At 34.6% G+C, this 24,165-nt stretch overlaps 1 protein-coding gene and 1 long non-coding RNA gene across 2 annotated transcripts in view; one reads left to right on the forward strand and one right to left on the reverse strand.

Annotated features, from left to right (window-relative positions):
- The window catches only part of LOC309608954, a 1,139,914-nt gene that overhangs the window by 23,788 nt on the left and 1,091,961 nt on the right, over positions 1-24,165 (forward strand). The gene's annotated exons all lie outside the window — the stretch shown is intronic.
- Positions 1-24,165, reverse strand: part of NUP37 (nucleoporin 37) — a 41,481-nt gene that overhangs the window by 10,267 nt on the left and 7,049 nt on the right. Inside the window, exons 3-6 of the mRNA XM_082349675.1 lie at positions 20,670-20,794; positions 19,125-19,197; positions 16,863-16,957; positions 28-118 (exon numbers count right to left, since the gene is read on the reverse strand). Coding sequence (XP_082205801.1) covers positions 28-118; positions 16,863-16,957; positions 19,125-19,197; positions 20,670-20,794 — 384 coding nt within the window. The remainder of the gene's footprint in view (positions 1-27; positions 119-16,862; positions 16,958-19,124; positions 19,198-20,669; positions 20,795-24,165) is intronic.

The following is a 24,165-nucleotide window of genomic DNA, read 5'->3' on the forward strand; positions in this document are numbered from 1 at the left end:
GAAGAAAGCTAAGTTATAAATAATAACCTTAAAACTTTCCTCAGGATGCCAGCACACACTCATTCCAGGGGAACGAAGAAGAAAATGAGCTGTCTGTATTCCTTCCAAGTTCCAAATCCTAATAAAAGAATAGGAGTATAATGTTAAAGTTTTGATAATTACTAAAAAAATGAAATTTCCATAAATTTATTCAAAGCTATCAACTAGAGATTATAGGGTAGACATCTGTATTTAAAGCATATCCTTTAAAGAAAATTATAACAAAATTATATTTTAGAAAATGTAAAAGTAGTATGAAGAATTTAAGTTTTACCACACTCAATAATGGAAAAACAGTCACATACATTTTCTCTCTAATTAATCTAGTACGGCAACACTAACACAGTAACCAAATTAAATTATTCATGAACTCTTTTATTTTGTGGACAGGATCTTGAAGTTTCTAGGTCACTAATCAGGTTGCATTCCAACTTCAGCAGTCACTTCTATTAACAATAATTTCTACCAGGGGTGCTTAAAACATACACCTGTACCCCCCTCCCCTACTCCAGTGCTCCCATTTTAAAAATAGCATATAAAGAAGCTAGTGTGAAGTGATGTGAATTTAGGGAGATAGTAATTTCCCATAGTTGCTTATTCCTTCTGCCTTTGAGTTCCCATGCCAGGGGCTACTTCTTATCTTTTACCTTTTCTGATCTGGTTCACTTCCCCAATTCTTCTCAAAAGGGGCCTTGATTGCTAGCTACCAGATTAAAGGATAGAAGAGCTGAAGGAACAAGCACCTGGTTCCTCCTACTCTCCCTCTCCTCAATACTTACAAATCCAGAGTAACAACAACCAACCTACTCAAGTTCCGTCTCAATTTTTTTCCCATACCCAGAGTGGAGATCAACATTCAGAAGTCTCAGTAATGGCTCTGTTGTGAGAAGTCTTATTCCCCAACCAGACTGCTCATTTCTAGCTCACTCTTCACACTCAGCTATTGTTATATCTCACTGGTACAGAGTGTGGCACAGAGTTAGCATGGCAGCAGACAGAAGGTGATGGGTGGCTGGCAAAGTGCCCACACAGTCTGGTCCTTAAGAACCGAATGCATTCATTAGAATGCCCTGGACTTTTTCTTCTAGGTTTTATAGTTCATATCTCATTAGGGACCATAAAACAATTTCAAGAAACTTAGAGAATGTGTTTTTAAAGTTGAGGCAAACTTTTATTTCAAAGAAAGAAGACATATTTATTGAACAATGCCACTACTATTCTGTGCCAAACCACATCATTTAAAAAATTTTTTCCTTTTTATAGAAATTACAGGATCTCCAATCTTGAAATATCCTCGTTACATATAAACTAACAAAAATGTTTTTAAAAATGATTATCTACTTGATTAAATAATTTAGCAGCATACACTTTTCTCTTGCCAAATCAATACTTTTATCTGTATTTACTATACAGGGAGACAATTACAATTTAATTGAAGAGGGGAATCACATTTACCATGGATTTATTCAATTGTATTTCACTTCCCACAATAAATAAGATTATTAGTTATGGCAACTGAATATTTCTTTCTTCTCTATTGCCTTTTACGTAATAAAGTGCTGGGCTAGCACATATTTTACCACCATTGAAACAGCAGAAATTTGTCTTGCATATTCAGTGAATCCCATGAGAGAATGGTTTAAAGGCTCCATTCTTTTGATCTTATTCTAATATGTATTTGATTTTTGTTTGCTATTATAGTGAATAAATACATACAGAATATTTTCATGATTTTTTCCTTTTCAAATGAAGGAAACCAAAGAGATTAAAAAAAACATGGATAAAGATATTCTATAAAACAGGTCCATTAATGAATTATATTCCTGTCCAATGAACCAAATTTTAGTCTAATTTTTAAACAGTACTTAACCTGAACAGAACCTGACATACTTTTTGGGGGAAATAAAACCCCAAAACAAACCACCAACAAAAACTGATTTAAAAATGAGAAGGGTAATCCAAATTATTTTCCAGGACTAGGATAAAATGATTTACAGCTTATAATTATATGCTTATTATATAATTCTCAGCAGTTGCATGATCCAAGTACTAAATATGCAAAATACAACAAATTGGGCTGAAATGAGTTATTATAACTAAATTAGCTACAGATGGTACACTTTAAGTTGTTAAGTCTTATTTCCCTTTTTGATAGATTCCATAATTAAGCTCTTCTTAAATCCTTTTGTGGAGCTCAACTTATTTTCCTGTGTCTTTACTGCATGTCTCATCTAGTTAATATTAGTTCCATCAGATGAAGTCACATTCCTCTTTTTTTGATACATTTTTTGCAGTATACCATATATAATAAAAATACACAAATCTGAAGCATACAGCTCAAAGAGAACACACTTGAAGAAAGCACCCAAATTAAGATAGTATTTCCAGAACTCCAGAAGTCATCTGTGCTTCCTTCCAGTCCTATTTCCCTTGCCTTCTCACAAAAAGTACCCACCATCCTGACGTCTAACACCATAGCTTACACATGCTGGTTTGGAACATCATAAAGATGGAATCCTATGGAAAATACTATGGAATGTATTTTCTTGGTCTGGCATCTTTCTTTTTTAATATATTAAAAAAATTTTTTTAAAATTTATTTTTGGCTTTGTTGGGCCTTCGTTGCTGCATGCGGGCTTTCTCTAGTTGTGGCGAGCGGGGGCTACTCTTTGTTGCGGTGCGCGGGCTTCTCATTGTGGTGGCTTCTCTTGTTGCAGAGCACGGGCTCTAGGTGCGTGGGCTTCAGTAGTTGTGGCACGTGGGCTCAGCAGTTGTGGCGCACTGGCTTAGTTGCTCCACGGCATGTGGGATCTTCCCGGACCAGGGACTGAACCCGTGCCTCCTGCATTGGCAGGTGGATTCTTAACCACTGCCCCACCAGGGAAGTCCCAGCATCTTTCACTCATCATTAAATCTTGTGAGATTTACCAACACTGTTGCATGTTGTATTTTGTTCATTCTCATTGCTGTACATAGTAGTCCATTAATTAAGTACACTGCCATGTATTTACCCATTCTACTGTTGACAGACATTTAGGTTGTTTCTAATTTATGGTCATTACCAATAATCCTGCTATAATCCTTCCTGTACATGTCTTTTAGTGAATATAGACACCCACACACCATTCCCTCCCCCTTACACAGACACACGCCCACATCTCCCCACCCTCTACCTCCACCTGCTGGGTACCTGCTAGGCGTGAAATTGCTGGATCATAGCTTACAGATATGTTCAACATTAGCAGGTATTGTGAAATAGGTTTCCAGACTGGCTGTACCTCATTTATCTTTTTTTCTTTTTTCCATATTTCTTTTTAATCACCAACTGAAAAAGTCTAAACTTTCTTTGACAAATTTTCTGACAAAACAATCTTAAAAGCATCATTTGTCTTAATGGCAAAAGGCACAACTTTTCAGCTTGGCTTATTTGTAAGGCTGATTTCTCAAATCATCCCCCTTTTTTCTTGCATTTTAGTTATTTTCATGTATCTGTGTATGAAAAAATTTCCATCAGTTTTAAAATGTAGTGAACACAATGTATAGTAAAGACTCCCTTAATTGACCTCCTTCTGACAGACTCCTTTTTCTCTGGGCAGAACTGTCAAGAACAAGAAGGTTACTTTCTAATAGCTCACGTGTGCATTTGTTGTAGGCTTACCTCGAAGGAATATGGGTTTTTTGCTTAGTGAACTGCTGTTTGTAAGTGATGTAAACCCATGCTTATTAGTGTAATTACATAATTAATATTATATAAGCTGACAATATGAATGTGAAAGAGCTGTTTCAATGGAACTAAGTTGATGGCAACCAAATAAAGGTAAGTTTCTAAATGAAAAAAAAAGCTCTTAAATTAGGTATGCATGACAGTTACAAAAACAAGTAAAATAAAAATCTAGATATATTTGCATTACGACTGCTTAGCAAATGTTTTCATTGTAGACACTAGGTGTGGTTCAGGCAAAAAAGAGGTCTAATGCAAATCAGTGGACTCATAACTTAAGAAAAACAACAAGCCTAGGTCTAATATCAAAAGACTGGCAAATTGGCAAATTTTCATAGATACATTATATATTAAAATAAGGTAGGTAGACATTCCTTTAAAATGATTTCCTGAGTTTGCTGACTTTTTCGTTAATCTAAGGAGCTACTGGTTTGGACCATGTCAGATAAGACAGTTTCTACTGTAATAGGAAAAAAAATCATAAATTCACATTTTCATATTTCCAAATTTATTGCTAGTATATTTGTTTATAATAAATAAAATTACCTAAAAGTTAATTATAGTCACAGAAGCATACTTTTCAGGAAAATGGTATATCACAGAAAGAGAAAAGCTGTAAGGGTTTATAACCTTAACACACATAACCAAACACATGGAAACATAACAGACCCTTTATAAAAAGTATAAAAATATAACATCAAATTAAACTACTTTGACCAAAACTCAGGAGCTATATAAAACATATATGTATACCTATTCAAATGTTTGCAAGGGAAATTTCAAAACTAAAGCTTTTAAGGTAAAGTTAATCTGCTGACATAAATGAGTTTTGATACAATTTGAATCCAAGTGTAACAGACGCCACCACCCCTCCCAACTCTGTGGTCTTAAGTAGAACTCTCAGATTTAGTTGTAAAATGTAGGGGTGAAGAGATATCCACATCTAAGATTATGAATTACATTTACCTTACTTTTGGTAGTTTATTGTTAAAATTATTGCCTTATTTCAGGCTGAGTGCTTTTCAACAGAACATTAAGTATTCTTAACCACATGGTATTTAAATGTAATCGTCCCATTTAATTAATGAAAAGGTCTCATAAATTGGGTGTTGGCATATATGGGATATCCTACATATTCTCAAGGGTCTTTTGCATTCACAATTAGTAGAGGGAGATGTTCCCTCTGAAAATTCAAAAGGAAATTTCCTGGGTAATACTAGTTCATTTGTTTGTTCTTCATTTTTAATTGGCAGCTCATTGTCTGTTAAGGAGTTCACTGTAGAAGGAAATTTCTGCTACCAAATGTTTATGACAACACAGACAAAAGAAGGGATGGATGACATTAAATGACAACATCTGTATCCATTTGGCCCTCTTTAACTGGTAAAGCAAAAAATACAAACCACAATCTTTCTAAAAGATATGAATGGATCACATGAATCACTGTATTGATTAATTAAATATGAAAGCAAGAACAAAAGTAATACCTAGATGTAGTTATAAAGATGAGAAGGCACTTTACAATGTTACTGGGGATAGGAAAGGGACCTCCAACATTCTTAGACAAGAAACATGTTTTTCACTGAGTTTGTGATAGCAAAATGAAGATTCCCCCCCGCCCCCCCCATTTCCTAGTAATTGATCACTAAGTAACTCATCATGCTATGGATAATTCAAAAGAGGGGAAAACATGGTATATTTCCTAAGTAAGTGAACACACAAATAGGAAGAAAGATGAAACAAATTACAAAATTATTTACTGCTAAATATTTGGTTTTAAGTGCAAAAGGAGTTCAGAGGTAGGGAATCATATAATTGAATGCACAAATTGAGGGATTAGGTAGACAAATCTTGATAGGGATATGGTAGGTTACAGTGGTAAATAAACTGTCAGCTTGTGGCTTAGACTATAGAAAACTTTGATAGCTAGGCAAAAGCTTTAACAGTGGAGGTGACAAAATGGCATGACAGCATAAAATAAGAATTTTGCAAAGGGTACTTTCAGTATATGTATTTCAAATATATTCAGAAATAAGATTAGACTAATTCTGCTTTTTTAAAAAATACTTCATACTACTAAGCAAGTAGTAGTAATAATAAATGAAGTGGATTATTAGAAATTTTACTGATGAGAGTAAGAAGAATTATAAGGATGAAAAACAATTGCTTATGCTTACTATTTTATCCTTCAATAATTAAAAATTATGAGTCAAAAATAGAGTCAATAATCAAAGACTGTGTGTTTTGAAGGGCACAGGAAGTGGCCTGTTTCAAATATAACACTAATAAACCAACTATACCGTTCAAAAAACAATCTACTATTGTACATCTTCATGAAGGCTTGGAGGGGTTAAAAAAAATCTTACAAGCTTACATGTTGTTCCTTCATTTTTCCTTAAAACTATAAACAAATGCAGCAGAAACTACCAATTTATCATCACAGAGGTGAGACACTACCTGAGGCCACCCCAGAGGAGAACTGACATCTTATTCAACTTACGTAGACAAACAGATTTTTGAAGGATAGGAATTGTGAGATATTTTGTCATATTTAAAAATAAACCTCAAACACGGGGAGGGAGAAGGCTAAGGTGGGACAAAGTGAGAGAGTGGCATGGACATATATATACTACCAAATGTAAAATAGTTAGCTAGTGGGAAGCAGCCACATAGCACAGGGAGATCAGTTCGGTGCTTTGTGTCCATGTAGAGGGTTGGGATAGGGAGGGTGGGAGGAAGACGCAAGAGGGAGGAGATATGGGGATATATGTTTATGTATAGCTGATTCACTTTGTTATACAGCAGAAACTAACACACCATTGTAAAGCAATTATACTCCAATAAAGATTAAAAAAAAACAACCTCAATATTAAACTCTCAACTGCAAAGAAATACCATATGGTAGTTTTCAAAACAGATCGTATTTAGTTATTTCATCTTCAAGGAATTCAGAATAAAAGGACTTTTCCTTTAACTAGCATAAACCTTAACACAAACACCAGTAATACTACCCAGGAAATACTAGCCTTTCATTATTTCCAAGAAAAATTTTGATATACTTGGCAACTGAAATTTGACTATATGCTATAAAGGAGGGAAGGTACTCTTTAACAGTTACATAAATGGACTTTCAAAATAAACCTGAAAAATGTTCATGGATATGATTCTCATTTATACAATTCACTTATTACAACCACACAATGGCTACATAAAGTAAGCTTCAAGTTACTGCGATCAATGATACGGTAATACACTTTGAAGTACTGGTTTTATATTTCATCTACGAGAGCACATGAGAGAACAGAGAGTTAAATACTAGACAGTGGTATTACCAGTTCACGATCATATAAAATTTCAGAAAATTCTTTCATCATTTTATAACTTTTACTCTATTATAATCTTTCATTAACACACTATTTCATTGCCTTGAATTAAAGAAGATCTGCAAATGTGATCAAAAGGTTTTACTAGAATTTTTGGATGTTTCTTATAAAGACATTGAATCCTTATGTTTCATTCACTAGAGGTAAACTCAACACAAATTGTCTTTTATTTCACTCTTAAAAGCTCTTATTAGAACTATGCAATGATTGATCTTGATTCAAAATGCTATAAAAAACTAGAGGGAATTTTAGAAGACAAGCAGAAAACTTTTTTTCTGGAATTATTTAACCATAACATTATAATGAATAATACAGATTCTTCTGATTTCACTTTGTACCTGTAATTATTCAGGCATAGTTTAACTGCTCCTAAATGGAGATTGATCTCCCAAAGAACGCTTCATTGGCTTACCCTTCAGAAGGCTCTCAGTCCCTTTCTTTCTCCGTTTCCCACACAAGGACTATTTTTATTTATTAAAAAAAAATTTTTTTTTAAATTTATTTTTTGTCTGCATTGGGTCTTCATTGCTGTGCGCAGGCTTTCTCTAGTTGTGGCAAGTGGGGGCTACTCTTCGTTGCGGTGCACGGACTTCTCATTGCAGTGGCTTCTCTTGTTGCAGAGCACAGGCTCTAGGCACTTGGGTTCAGTAGTTGTGGCGCACGGGCTTAGTTAATCCGCAGCATGTGGGATTCTTCCTGGACCAGGGATCGAACCTGTGTCTCCCGCACTGGCAGCTGGATTCTTAACCACTGCGCCACCAGGGACTATTTTTAAAAAGATCACTTACTTTGTGATCTCAACTGGGGTGGGGTTGGGGGAGAACAGTCCGCCTTAACTATGGATCCTGAAGACTCAAATATACATGAGCAGAAGTGATATGGAAAGAACTCAGCTACCATGGGATACATATAAGATATTTGATAAACATTCTTTTTCTCTTGTAATAATTTTAAAAAAATGACACTACTGAGTGAATATCGTATGTAATTTAGTATTCCCTTATCCAGTAATTTGGTTATATTTCTAAAAAAAAAGATCATTTTTTATTTCCCACCCTTTCTCCCATTCTTGTTAAAAATGATGACAGCTAGAACATGGCAACTACTAATATCCCAAGTTTCACAGACAAAGTGAATGGTACATTACATGCCTCTATTATTTTAGTCTTAAACTAAGAATTCCTTGGTTTCTAAAAGCCAATTTTCCTTCACCATAAATTTTATCTAATATTTTAAAAGATTATTAGGGAGGAGGAGGAGGAGGAAATGGATTTAGTTCTGACATCCTTTGTAGTTACAGTGAGTACTGGGTCTTCTATTTCTTCTGTATCCCCCAAAGTACTAAATGTTGGCTATACTAAACGTGTTTAATAAATACTTGTTGGTCTGACTTGTTCTTACAGAACAGTACTGTTTTTAATATACAAGAACATCTGTTATTTGGCACTGACTGGGAATGAGATGTTCTGTATTAGTGAGTTTTTAAAATAATAAGCTTAACCCATTAAATACTTAAACACCATTTTACCTTCTTTTGGAAGTAGGGGATAATAAATTTTTCTAAATATGCACTTATTTACCTCTCAAATACTGTAATAATTTTAACCTTCTTTGGATAATGCTGGGTCATAATTTGAAGTACTAGTATTTGTATTTTCCTGTGCATATATATATATGTGTATATATGGCATACCTGTATATGGTGGACTTGATGAGGGACCATAAAAGAAATGGTGTAGGGACTTCCCTGGTGGCGCAGTGGTTAAGAATCTGCCTGCCAATGCAGGGGACACGGGTTCAAATCCTGGTTGGGGAAGATCCTACATGCCGCAGAGCAACTAAGCCCGTGCGCCACAACTACTGAGCCCATGTGCCACAACTACTGAAGCTCATGCGCCTAGAGCCCGTGCTGTGCAGTAAGAGAAGCCACTGCAATGAGAAGCCGGTGCACCGCAACGAAGTGTAGCCCCGCCTCGCCGCAGCTAGAGAAAGCCCGCACACAGCAACGAAGACCCAACACAGCCAAAAATAAATAAATTAATTAAAAAAAAAAAAAAAAAGAAGAAATGGTGTAGCACATGAGGCCGAATGCCTAGCAATCCTATGATTTACTTGGGAATTTCTTTTCTTAAACACGTCTCCTGTCAGATGCTTTGGTAATGGCATCTTTTTAATAAAGATGTGGTGACAGATACAGAATTTTATTCATTCCTTCACCCACTTACTCACTGAATACCTAACACAAGGGCTCTCTTCTTGTGCTGAGATGACTCTAAGGTAATAAAGCATGGCTGGCCTTGCAAAATACCTTATTAGTGAAAAGGCCAGGGCAGTCTACTCTAGGATAATTTTCCTCATCCTCTACAAAACTCCATTTCTCCTTACTCTTGTTCCTCATATGAAAACTGGGCTAATGACATATGAAGAAGGAACATGACATCTTCATTTCAGGAACTGGTACTAGAATGTTTTAGCAAAGGTATCTTTTAAAAAATTATAAATTCTTCACAAACAGAAGATAATACATCTGTAGACATGACACTAAGTATAATTCTATCAATTTTATTAAACCTGACATAATGTTTGATTTTGATCAGAACATATAGGTAATATGAACACCTGCTTTTTCAATAATATAAAAAGACTAAAACTTCTTGAATAAGAGAATTTACCAAATAAGGTTTTTGAGGATTAAATGAATTAATTCATATAAAACACTTAGAATAGGGCCTGGTCACTTATTATCTAAATCAACAATTCTCAGCAGGGGGGGATTCTAACACCTAGGGGACATTTTTGGTTATCCTAATGATTGGGGTGCTACAAGCGTGTAGTGAAAGGTAACCAGGGATGCTAGACATTCTACATGACTTTTGAATATCACAGTAAAATTTAGAAATACCTCAAAAGGTGGGGCCATTTCAAGATAGGAGATATGTTTTTCGCAATTTTGTTAGTACTCCATCCCCTGACATAACAGTGAATTATTTTGATACTATCCATATAAAAACTGGCTGATTTGCAAGAATGTTATCCTTCCTTATTTTTTCAACGTGATATCCTATAATTTGTCTTGTCATGTTATTTCTATTTTGATTAGCATTATTTCCATACTCTTTCACTTCCCATTGTAAAATTTTAAAAATTACAACTGACTTGAGTTTTTATTCTAATAACTAGTTTTGCCCAAGGCTATGACATTGCAAAACTCCAGATGGCACTATTTACATCGTACTCTGCAAGCCATATCCCTGGAACTGTGTAACTTGGCAGCTTTGCCTCTCTGCCTTACATTTTCCTGTTATCTTATTTTTCTGATACTCAAATTTATTCCTTGTAAAGAGTGACAAAGACTACACTTCACTATTTCTTCTTATGCAGTCGTATCTGAGCATATACACTGTGCTGTTATTCTATAACAATCTGTTTTTTATAGAAATGTGTAGTATAGTTAAAATACTATTTTATTTAAAATATTATTATTACCATTTAACAGAAATGTAGTACAATTAAAATAATATTTTTTACAATTATATATTTTGATAGGTTATATTTTCCATGAGTTTCATTTAAGATTATATAGTAGACATTAGAAAATGTTTGTTTAAAAAGGGGGTTTGGGGACTGATAAAGAACCACCGAGTTAAATGAGAACTCAATTTTCTTATAAACTTGCAGAGATTATAGAATACTAAAACTAGATGGAATCTTAGATAAAAATGAAGTCATATTAGAGAATGCAGAGAAGTAATAAACATCTAAAATATTATTAGATACAAATACCATCTTCTCAGGATGAATTTGAAAATTGCCACTCAGGGGCTTCCCTGCTGGTGCAGTGGTTAAGAATCTGCCTACCAATGCAGGGGACACGGGTTTGAGCCCTGATCCGGGAAGATCCCACATGCTGGGGAGCAACTAAGCCCGTTCGTCACAACTACTGAGCCTGTGCTCTAGAGCCTGCAAGCCACAACTGCTGAGCCAGCGTGCTCTGCAACCACTGAAGCCCACACACCTAGAGCCCATGCTCTGCCACAAGAGAAGCCACTGCAATGAGAAGCCCACGCACTGCAATGAAGAGTAGCCCCCGCTCGCTGCAACTGGAGAAAGCCTCTGCGCAGCAAGGAAGACAACACAGCCAAAAAAAAAAAAAAAAAAAAAAGCCACTCAGGCAGAAGAGTGAGTGAATTAAGAGTGCAGGTACTAGAGCCACACTGCTTGATATTTGAGTTCCTCTCTTTAATAGCTATGTCCCTTTCCACAAATTATTAGCCTCTCTATGCCCTGCCTTCCCATCCTGTAAAATGAGGGTAAAAATTGAACCTATCTTGGAGTTGCTGTAAAAATTAAACAAATTTACATAGGTAAGGCACTTAGTGTTGGTTAGTATGCAGTAAGGCATTCCATAAAATATTTAGTAATATTTACTTATTAATACTGTAATTCATTTATAGAAAATAAAATACTTTTGTCAGTCTTAGAGAAGATTAAAATGGTTCTGAAATGATTATTCACAGGTTTAAAAACGTATCAGTGATTACCAAGTACCCAGCACAGTACCTGGCACATAGTAGACACTTGATGTTTACTGACTGAATGAACTAGTCTCTATATTAATTTATTCTCTATACATTCATTCTCTATATCAAGAGATAAACAAGTGATAACTTTTTAATGGATAGACTGACACACTAGTACAAGTGAGACTATCTTCATTCTGATTCAGAATTTGGAAATTTTCAACAAAACACATAAGCTTTATGAACCTGCTCAGGGGACAGATTGTTTTGAAATGGTGTCCCTAATGCCACAAATCTCTTAGCTGATTATAATACTGTGTCTCCTTGAAAATGCCAGAGTCAAACATCAGAAAATATGCACAGATCAACAATGTATTTAAAATAATGTTTTTTGAGTTGGCACAGTCAGAGAAACCTTTCTTCTGCTTTTTATAGTACAAAATGTTTAAGAATTCATACTTTAGCACTGCTCCATATTATAGGACTACATAATAAAGCTTAGTATTTGAAAAATTTTATTCACTTATTTTACTCCCCATTTTAATCATTTTAAAGTGTACAGGGACACTTGGCACATTCACAGTGTTCTGCAACCACCACCACTATTTAGTTCTAGAACATTTTCATTATTCCAAAAGTAAACACTGTACCCATTAAGCAGTCACTCTTAAGTTCTTGTCCTCCAACTTCCTGGCAACCACCATCTGTTTTGTTTCTATGGATTTGCTTCTTCTGGAGATTTTATATAATGGAATCACAGACTATTTTATGTCTGGCTTCTTTTACTTAGCATAGTGTTTTCAAGTTTCAGCCATGGTGTAGCATGTATCTGTATTTCATTCTTTTTTTATAGCTGAATACTATTTCAGTGTATGGATACACCACATTTTGTTTGTCCTTTCATTTACTGATGGATATCTGGGTTGCTTCCACCTTTTGGCTACTGTAAATAGTGCTGCTAGGAATATTCCTTTACAAGTTTTTGTCTGAATGAACACCTGTTTTTAGTTCTTTTGGATATATACCTAGGATTGGAAATGCTGGGTCACATGTTTAACTTTTTGAGGAACTGCCAAACTCTATTCCATGCCGGCTGCACCGTTTTACATTCCTGCCAGAAAACTATGAGGGTTTCAGTTTCTTCACATTCTTCAACACTTGTTTTTTTTCTGACTTTTTGTTTACAGTTATTTTAGTGAGTATTAGTGGTATTTCACTTTGTTTTTGATTTGCATTTCCCTAATGACATTCAGCATCTTTTCACGTGCTTGTTGGCTACTTGTATATCTTCTCTAGACAATTGTCTACTCATGTCCTTTGCCCATTTTTTGATTGGGTTGCTTGTCTCTTTATTGTTGAATTATAAGAGTTCCTTGCATATCTTGTATAAGACCCTTATCAGATATATAATTTGCAAATATTTTCTCCCATTCAGTGGGATGTCTTTTCACTCTCTTGATAGGGTCCTCTGGTGTCCAAGAGTTTTAAATTTTGATGAAGTCCAATTTATTTATTTATTTTTAATAAATGTGTTTTTGGTGTCATATTTAAGAAACCATTGCCAAATCCAAGGTCATAAAGATTTGCTGGTTTTCTTCTCAGAGTTTTCTAGTTTTAGCTGGATGTTGTTGAGGATTCTGCATCTGTATTTATAAAGAATATTGGTGTGCAATTTTCTTTTTGGGGGATGTCTTTGTCTGGTTTTGGTATCAGGATAATGCTGGCCTTACAGAATGAGTTAGAAAGTGTTTCTTCCTATTCTACTTTCTGAAAGCATTTGAGAGACTGGTGGTTAATTCTTCTTTAAATGTCTGGTAGAATTTACCAGTGAAGAATCCTGTCCTGGCCTTTCTTTGTTGGGAAATTTTTGATTACTGATTCAATTTCTTTATTTGCTATAAGTTTATTCAGATTTTCTATTTTTTCCTTGATTTTTGGCAGTTTCATGTTTCCAGGAATTTGTCCATGTCACCTAGGTTATCTAATTTGTTGGTGTATAACTATTCATAGTATTCTCTTATAATCCTTTTCATTTCTGTAAGGTTGGTAGTAATGTCCCCACTTTTTCTGATTTTACCATTTGTAGTGTTTTCTCTTCATCTGTCTAGCTAATTAATTTTAGCTATAATATGTTTTAGCTATATATGTTAATTTTGTTATAATCTTTTCAAAGAAACATCTTTTGGTGTCATTGATTCTATTGTTTTCCATTCCCTATGTTGTTCATCTCTGCTCTAATCTTTATTATTTCCTTACTTCTGCTAGCTTTGGGTGTCTTTATTCTTTTTTTCTAGCTTCTTAAGGTGTCAATTTAGGTTACTAATTTGAGTTCTTTCTTCTTTTTAATGTAGGTGCTCACAGCTATAAATTTCCCTCTGAGCACTGCTTGTACTGCATCCCATAAATTCTGTATGTTGTGTTTTCATTTTCACTCATTTCAAGGTATTTTCTAATTTCCCTTGTGATTTTCTTCTTGACCCACTGGCTAATGACAGTGTGTTATTTAATTTCCATGTATCTGTAGATGTTCTATTTTCCTTCTGTTAATGATTTCTAGTTCATTCCACTGTGATCAAAGAAGATACTTTGTATGATTTCAATCTTTAAAAAAATTATGTAGATTTATTTTGAGGACTAACATATGGTTTATTCTAAAGAGTGTTCCAGGTACACTTGAGAAGAATGTGTATTCTGCTGATGTTGGGAGTGTGTGGAGTGTTTTGTATATGTCTAGTTGGTTTAAAATGTTGTTAAAATCCTCTACTTCTTTACTGAACTTCAGTCTAGTTATTCTATTTAGCATGTCATTTTAAAGCATGGTATCACCAGCATATAATACTCCTCCCAAGATGACATAGGCTTTGAGTATGATTGGACAAGGATATCACTAAGGTATCTTTACAAACAACATAGAGACCCAGACTATGGTAGGCATTACTTTAGTACAGTGACAGGAATGATTTCTGGGATGTAAATGGCTATTTCATCTGCCCAGCAATTGCACAGCTGCCATTTGGCTGGTGTCTTTATTCGTAACTTGGCAATTCTGTACTTTGAGTTAATGAAGACAGTTGTACTGAAACATTTTTCTGTTGTAGTATGTCCCCTCAGAATTCCTTCTTTCCTTTGTTACTTTGAGAGTGTATGTTACTACTCTTCCTTAAACTTGATTTACTTATCTCTTCTGTTTCTGTTAAAAATCTTATCTATATTGTTTAGCTTTCAGCCCAAGAAATTTGACTTTAAAAGCCAATCAGAAATGCCCTTCTGGTTGGCAAATTAAGCTGATAAATTCTAAATTTAGCTCTCCAGCTATTGCTACAATGATGTTACCAACCTCCAAAATCTCAGAGACTTAGAAAAATAAGCATACATTTCTTGCTCATGGGTCTGTGGGAAGTTCTATTTCATAATGCCAGATGGTTCCATATCTGCTTAATGTGCTTTGCATTCTGGGGCCAGTAGCTATCTAGGACATGCTTATATTATAGGAGAAGACAGAGGACAGTTGGTCAGGACAAACCATGTAAAACATTTAAAGTGTCTGCTTGAGTCACACCTGCTAACATTACACTGGCTTAAACAAGTCACATGGCTAAGCCCAACGAAGTGGGAAAAGCTCCTTCCACAGGAGCGGGGAAGGGAGAACAAGTATTCACTGAACAGTAACACCATCAACCACAGCCTAGCAAAGTAAGACAATTAGGAGCAACATAGTAAATTTCAAAAAGTTAAATTTATTTAAATTAAAGGACTTACTTTGAAGTTAAGTTTCTTCTCCTTTTTAGAGTAATAATGTTCTTTTTTAAATAAAATAATGGTAATAATAGAAGGCAGCAGAACTTTAAAAAATTCTTCTCACTTGACAAAAAGCTGGCCACCCTCTGTCAGTCCCCTATATTTTAGGACAATTTTACTATTCTATGAAAATCCCAAAGTCTCCTACAAGAAAAAAATCACAGATCTCTGAATGTAATCCCAGGTCTCTCTGGCTGTTGTTCACTATTCAGAGGCTATTCCTTGGCTTGCAAAGACACTCATTTTCCCCCTTCTCAGGTTTCATTATTCCAAATGCTTGTGACTAGGATGCTCCGTGTGTTAGAGAATTAAAACGTCATTATTTCTTTCTAGTGATCTAATTTAAGTTTTACATTAAAAATGGCCCCACTTACTTTTCCGTCTCTATACAAACTTAGGTTTTTTTAACACTTGGGACCCTACAATCTTAATGTCATGTAAATCTTTCATGTCCTTGACATGAAAATTTTATAAAAAATAATGGCCTATGACTCTATAACTTTAAAAAGACAAGCTATTGAGAAGATTAAAATTTAAGAAGAAGCTAGTGGTTTTACTTCCAATGTGAAAGGACACATATTTAGTAGTTTTACATGTATACAAGTATTTACTAATACTAACGATTTTGTCATACCTTTATCAAACATTAAAGCTATGCAAAATAGCAGAGCAGCGTTTTTGTTTTTGTTTTTTTTGGTGGTTCTTTTTGCTCACAGTACTGTCAAAGCAAATGAAGCAACGGGCACTCCTCTAATGACTGCTTCACTCTTGACTCTTCAGCTTATTTCCACCTCCTACTCCTGCTCTTCATCTTGTTCTTTACTTGTGATATTCTCCAGCTTTAGGCACTATTAAAACATTATAGCCACCTCATCTGTTCCAAACTAGGGGGTGAGGTGGAAGAATGTGATATTGTAATGTATTGTATCTACAGAAAAACTTTATACAGAGACTTTCGAATTTGTCAAAACACTAAATTTCCTGCGAGTCTTGCTCTAGCAAATGAGATTCTCAGTTCATTATTAAACACTAACTTATCAGATGCGATCTACGAAATAACTTCACAATATGGCAAATGCCTTTTATTATCCTATTGATTGTGTCCACTGTTTGACCTAATATATATTTAGATTTCATAAATGTGCAAATCTAAAATAAGAGGCAGAGAGGCACCCATGAATCAGCAAGGGAAGTTTCCATTAAATGGGATAAGAACTCAACTCACTGGTTTTGAAACTTATGTTGGTGTCATACTTACATTTTAAGTAAAGTATGCTTCTTTTATAACATTTTGTGGAATATATATAGAAGTTTACATTTTCTCTAATTTTTAAAATGTAATTCTCATTAAAATAAGATGAAAATTCAAAAATTTGGCTGTAACTTATATAAGCAACATACCTGCAGGTATGATCATCACTCACACTTGCAATTTCTTGGCCTTCTTTGGGATCAAATACCAAACCATTAATGAAATCTGAATGGCCCTCTAAAACCTGACATAAGGGGAAAAGTTAGTAAGAACACAGGAAAATAACCTACAATATTCCTACCTAATATTTTTACTTCATTGCTTTCACTGCATGCTTCTCTTTTCTATAAATATTTCTTAAGCAGTCTGCTATTTTTAAAACATGATTTATACACCCACCTTTCTAGAAGGTTTATCTTGGAAAGAAGCTGATCATTCAACACACTGTTATTAGCTTGATTTTTCTTTTCTAGTGTGCATTTCTTACAAAAACAGAGACTTTTTTTTTTTTAAACTGTACCTGTCCTCATATCACCTCATTTCTCACTTATTACATGAAGGTTAAATAAAAGTTAAAGCTAGAAGAACTTTCTAGGGGCTCTGAAATAGAGTCCCCTTCGATTTTTTACCTCATACCTGCTGCTCTGTACACTGGCTGCTCTCTAATAAACACAAAGCATGGACTTCACCTTCTACTGTCTTTATTCACTTGCTCAATGTGACTGCCAGCACTGGAGACAGCTAGTATTATAAGCCCATTATCACAACAACCCAGCAATTCTCTTCTGGCCACAGAAGAAATAAATGGGAAATTATAAGGTAGAGGACTATGCAAGCAGGCAGGTCCAATCAGTCTAAATCTTTACAACTGAAATCCTAAACAGGTCTGTCAGATATCAGATATTTAAATATTTTAATGGATATTGTTCTTGCTTCCTATTTTCCTTCCAAACACTTGAATTTGATCTCAGTTGTAAGATTAATAAAGTGGTTCTATTTGGTACTGCTTACTATTTGGAAATATGTAATTAGGAAAAAAAAGGATTTGATTCAAACATTCCTGTGTTAAGTTTAACAAACCCAGGTCCTCCAAATCATTCTTCAAAGCTTATGTCAGAGTCTACAAGCCAAATCAAATTAACATTAAATATTTAATGTCTATTATAACTAACAATAATTGTTAGTAACTATTGACTTTTGATGAGTCAAAGTTTTATGTGCCATTTGTACAGATAGTCACTGATACAGCTTTAAATTAATATATACAGTGCACTGTATTATGGTAAAATTGTATATAGCCCATTGTATATAGTTTAGAGCATAACTTTTACTGTTTTCTAAATGATTGGAAAGGTTTATAGTTTATGTTTGTTTTATAACATTATTCATAGTTTTGATTTACTAGAAAGTCAAGAAGGCAATACCGTTCTTATAAAAAACATGATTCGGTTTCAATCCAAACTGAGAGGTATTTATTTAATGAACTCCCCCCCACTTTACTGAGATATATAACACTGTGTAAGTCTAAGGTATACAACATGATGATTTGATATACATATATATTGTGAAACGATTACCATAATAGCATTAGTGAAATGACTACCACAATAGGGTTAGTTAATACCTCTATCACCTCATAAAATTACCATTTTTGTTTTGTGGTGAGAACATTCTACTCTCTTAGCAACTTTCAAGTATATAATACAGTATACTTGTTAACTATACTCATCATGATGTACAGTAGATCCCCAGAACTTATTCCACTTATAACTGGAAGTCCATACCCTTCAATCATCATCTCCCCATTACCCACACTCCCCAGGCCCTGACAACCACCATTCTATTCAGTTTCTATGAGTTCAGCTTTTAAAAAAATTCCTCCCATAAGTGAGATCACATAGTATTTGTCTTTGTCTGACTTATGAGGCAGAAGCTATGATCATCTCCATTTTACAGGTAAGGAAATGAGCACAAAGAGATTGGGAATTTGACCAAAGTCACACTATTACTAAAGTGGTAGAGCTGGGCTTCAAACCCAGGTGGTCTGGCTCCTGTGTCTGTGCTTTTAGCCACTTTGTAGTCCTGTCTCTCACTATGCTGTACTGTGTTTGTTCCCTTGAAGTTCAACTCTTACTCTATGTGTGTTCATGTCTATATACTGAATTTCTACTTCTCCCTCATTTACTGTGTCTACCTAATATTTTAATAAGTGATATCAGATTTATAATCTGCAGACTTTACTATGATCCTAGTTACTTACTACAGCCTAAAATAGAGTAAATGAGATTCTAAACTACATATTTTAAAGGTAACCATAAAGTCATATTAAATTGGGATAAATCCAATTAAAAAAGCAAAAATAATAAATATGTTTTAAAATAAAGATTTACAAATTATACTTGTCAACATACCTTGTATTCATTTTTATCTTGAAGGTCTGAAGTAAATAATCTAATTTTCATATCAGCAGCAGAAGTGCAAAATCTGGAAGTAAGAAAATGAAAACAAACCCATTTTTAGCCTAAGTGAAAGTTCTCCCCACCTCCAACCACCAAAGCTGTTTTCATAACTCATAATCATGTTTTTGTTCGGGCAGAAAGGGGATGCTGTGGTTCTGCTGTAAAAAGTGTTATTACAACTATTACTCAAAGTAGGAGGCACTTAAATATCTTTGGAAAACATACAAAAATTAGTATATTGGATTTGTCTCTTCAGTAAGAAACATGTAGAATTTTATTATAAATCACCACATGAATTTAATGTTTAACTTTTTCTTAAAGGCAGAAAAGGATGGGCATCTTTATTTAGCTAGGTCAATATTAGATATTAAAATAGTTAATAATTTTAGATATTAAAAATAGTTATACATCTTAGTCTTTGCCTTCTTCAGTTATCCATAAGCCTTCTTACTTTAAGATATATTGAATTCAATAAATCAGACAGAAGATGATAATCTTTTTATATCTATAAGAGCTGATATACTTCTATCCACTAAAAGCTGGCATATTATTCACACTGACCGTAACATTTAAGGTACTGTTTAGAAGTACATCAATGTATGTTACATTAAAAAACAAAATCTAATCAATACACAACTATTTTTTAACTAGTTTGCCTTCAATCCTAAAATTTTTAGATTCTCAGCATGTCAGATTATGGCTGAGGAAGAAATAGAAGTTATATTTATATATTGGAAAACAAAGTTTATTTCAAATTGTCTTCAGATAAATGAGTATCATATGGATCTAAATTTCTCAAGTTCTGACTGCATTAAAGTTAACCATTTTTTCTTAACTAATACATTTAGTTTAATTAATTAATTAATTTTATTTATTTATTTTTTTGGCCGAGCCACGTGGCATACGGGATCTTAGTTCTCTGACCAGGGATCAAACCTGTGCCCCCTGCAGTGGAAACGCAGAGTCTTAACCACTGGACTGCAATGGAAGTCCTCTAAGTTTATTTAATTTAAATAAAGTTTAAATTAAAGAAGGTTCCTAATCTATAGACCTGGATATGTTGGTAGATCTCTGCTACCATGCCTTTTCAATGATTAGTTAAGAGCCATTGGAAGAAATAGATCAAAGCCAGCAGGGAAATGCCTTCTCTTGTCCAAGGCTTTCTCGGAGATGAAATTAAAAGTTGTAGGGAAATAAAGTACAAATGGACCCTTGAACAACATGAGTTTGAACTCCACAGGTCTATTTATATGTGGATATTTTTCGATAGTAACTACTACACAGTCTGTGGTCGGTTGAATCCTCAGATGTGGAGGAACCTCGGATAGGGAGTGCTGTTTATAAATTATACCCAGGTTATAATCACCCCCTGCCACGTTGTTCAGGCGTCAACTGTAGCTCTTCTCCCCACAACTAGGACTATGCTGTTGTAAAGTATTTATAACCAGAGCTGAAATTTTCTAATCTTTTGCCTTTCCTTGACAATGTTAAACTTACTTGATTACTGGAGGCAATGAATTAAGTCTAGTCTCTGGGCTCCAAGCTATGCCATCGACCCTGACTCCATGGTGAAATGTTCGTAGTGTTTTATACTGAATTCCTTCAATGTCTGCTTCTTCTTCCTAAGCATACACAGTAAATGTTTTAATAAGTTATGAGAACAAACAATATAAAACTGTGTATTCATTATAATGAAGAATCTATCAGGGGGCCATGAATATTCTTTTGAGAAGTTCAAAAGCAGATCAGATATTAAGATGTAACTGGTTTACTGAACAACAACAAAAATATCTGAAGCTGTCTAAGCCTCACAAAATAACTCTCTAAGGTAACTAAAAACAAACAATATACTGGTTATACTTTATCTTACTTAGGAGACATTTTATTCCTAATAGTAAATACATTTCACAGCAAACACAATGAAAATGGAATGCTCTAAGAATCAGAATATTCTAGGTAAATGAATTACCATGCATGGATTATCAAGTGACAATATAAAAAATATATACTGAACATATTATGTACAAGATACTTTGTGCCTTATGATGCCTCGAAGTCATTATAATGAGTATCAATAATTTTCACGTAGTATTATACATGGCACGATACATGTGTGGGATGTTACAAACTATTCATCTATCCTATATACTATTACACTCTGTGAATAGTGAATATGCAAATAATGATCTGATTAGTCTTTTGGATATTTGATTCTGGGTAAGATGTTTAATAAAGTCAGCTTATCTCCTTGGCTTAGTACTACTAAAATGATTTCAGTTTATTCTCATGGCAAGATGAAGAAAAAAATGAATTTTAAAAAGTCATTTGTGTCTGGCAATATGGACAATAACCAGAAAAGCTTTCTGACTACAAAAATAATGCAAAAATCCAAATCCAGAGAAGCAACTGAGCACCAAGGCATAAAGCTATCTTAAGGACATCTGCCCACATCCAATAACTAACAGATTCAGTTTGTAGGGGATGGAAGACAAAACTTAGTGCCTGAACAAAGAGGGATGCAGATCAGAGACCTCTGCATAGATCCAGGACCTTTAAAGGGGAAGTAGGGGAAGAAAACCCCCAAAACCAAAAGTGCCATGCAAAATATGTACCGTGGGTGAAGGCCAAGAAAGAGAAAGAGTCACTTGTGAGAAATCTCAACCATTGGCTGGCCCTAACGTGAATTTGGGGCTGGAATTCACATTAACTATGTGCTCCAGAAAATGACAATTTAAAAATGTCCATATGTTGATAGTGGCCCCAAGCACTTGACAAAGGCAAATTCTCTTTGGGTGAACTTCCTCTACACAGGTCTCATAGAGTTCTGACAGATATAGTTTAATCAGATATGATCTTACCTGCACACACTACTACATATGAAAACAAAGTACCACAAACACAAACAGAAGAATCAACCTGGAGACATTAGATTAAAAAAATTAGATACAGGGACTTCCCTGGTAGTCCAGTGGTTTAAGAATCCGCCTCCAACGCAGGGGACATGGGTTCAATCCCTGGTTGGGGAACTAATACCCCACATGCCATAAGGCAACTGAGCCTGCACGCCACAACTACTGAGCCCACTCGCTCTGGAGCCCAAGTGCCACAATTAGAGAGCCCATGTGCGCTGCAACTACTGAGCCCGCGCGCCACAACTAGAGAGAAGCCCACACACTGCAACGAAGAGGTCCCGCGCTGCAACGAAAGATCCCGTGTGCCGCAACTAAGACCTGACACAGCCATAAATAAATAAATAAATAAATATTTTAAAAAATTAGATACAAAAAGATGTATTTATAAGGATCTAGAGGAGGTAATAAAAAAATATGAGTAAGCAACAAGAGATTACCCAAAATGACCAGACAGGTTTTAAAAGGAGCTAAATAAAAACGTCTAGATAAAAATACCATAATGAGAAAAAAAAAAAAATCAATGCTTAGAGGAGCCGGAAGACAGATTTGAAAAAATTATTCAGAATGCAGCTAAGAGAAGACAAAAAAAAATGTTAAGAGGGATTCAGTGAGAAGTTCCACCATATATCTAATTCGGGTTGTAGAAGAAATGAGTAGAGGGAATAGGGGAAGAGTCAATATTTGAAGAGATAATGGCAAAAGATTCATCATTCTTGACTAAAGGTACCAATATGCATATTTAGAAAGAACAATAAATCCTAGGCAGCTTAAAAAAAAACTGCAGTTAGACACAACATAGTAAAACTTCAGAACACACAAACTCTCATGATATATACATATGTGTGTGTATATATAGGTGTGTGCATATATGTGAGGGGGAGAGGGAGAGAGAAGGGAAGAGAGTGAGAGAGGTATCTTAGAAATAGTAGCCAGAAAGAAAAGACAGGTTTCCTATAAGAGTAATAATTAGAACAACCATTGACTTCTTAGCAGAAACAAATGCAGGCAGACAGTGGAATATCTTCAAAATGACAGGAAAAACTGTTGAATTGTAGCCACAACAAAACTGTTTCTCAAGAATGAAGCTGTCTTAAAGATATTTTCATAAAAACCAAAACCAAGGGTTGGCATCAGTGAAGTCTCACTAAAGGATCTCCAAAAGCAGAGGCTGACAAACTATGGCTAAGGGGCCAAATCTGGTCTATGGTCTGGTCTGGTATGGCCCACAAGCTGAGAATCATTTTTATATTTTTAAAGAGTTGTAAAAAACAAAGAATAATTTGCAACAGACACCTTAAATGGCCTGGCAAAGCTTAAAATATTTACTACCTGGCCCTTCACAGAAAAAGTTTAAACTTTTTCTTGTAGTAAAGGATGTGCTTTTAGGTGAAGAAAAATGACCCCAGAAGGCAGGCCTGAGATGTAAGGAACAGTGAGTGAAAAAATCAAAGGCAAACATGTGGGTAAATCTAAACAAATACTAGTCACATAAAACAATACTGAATTTGTGGGGTAAAATGAAAAGAAAAATGATAGAGAACTAAAATATAACAATAAGTCTGTAGGGGGTGACAGTTCAAGTGTCAAAGGTCCTTGCTTTGTTCATGAAGAAGTTAAAAATATTAATTTTAACACTGTCTAATTAAGGATGCATATTAAAATATCTATGGTAACCATTAAAAAAAGAGAAACAATATGTAAAACCTCCAAACTATCAGGGAGAAAAAAGATGAAAGGAGGGGGTAACAAAACTCAAACAGAAGACACAAGAATATGCATATTGGCAATGTTTTCAATAGCAAAATACTATGCGATAGAGGAATAGATCAATTGTGGTATGTTCATATTATAAAACACCATACTACAATGAAGATATATGAATTTTGACATAGAGGAATCTAACAAATATACTGTCAATAACAAACAGTAGAAGAACATAACACAGAATAATTTCACTGATATAAAGTTTAAAACATGAAAAACAGTATGCTGATTTGCAATATCTACACATGGTAACTCTGAAGAAAAAATTTCAGACATGGTTACACCTTGGGGATGAGAAGAAAAGGCGGTAAGGAAAG

This window comes from Balaenoptera borealis (genome assembly GCF_965194805.1).
Source record: "Balaenoptera borealis genome assembly, chromosome: 13".
NCBI classification, from domain to species: Eukaryota; Metazoa; Chordata; class Mammalia; order Artiodactyla; family Balaenopteridae; genus Balaenoptera; species Balaenoptera borealis.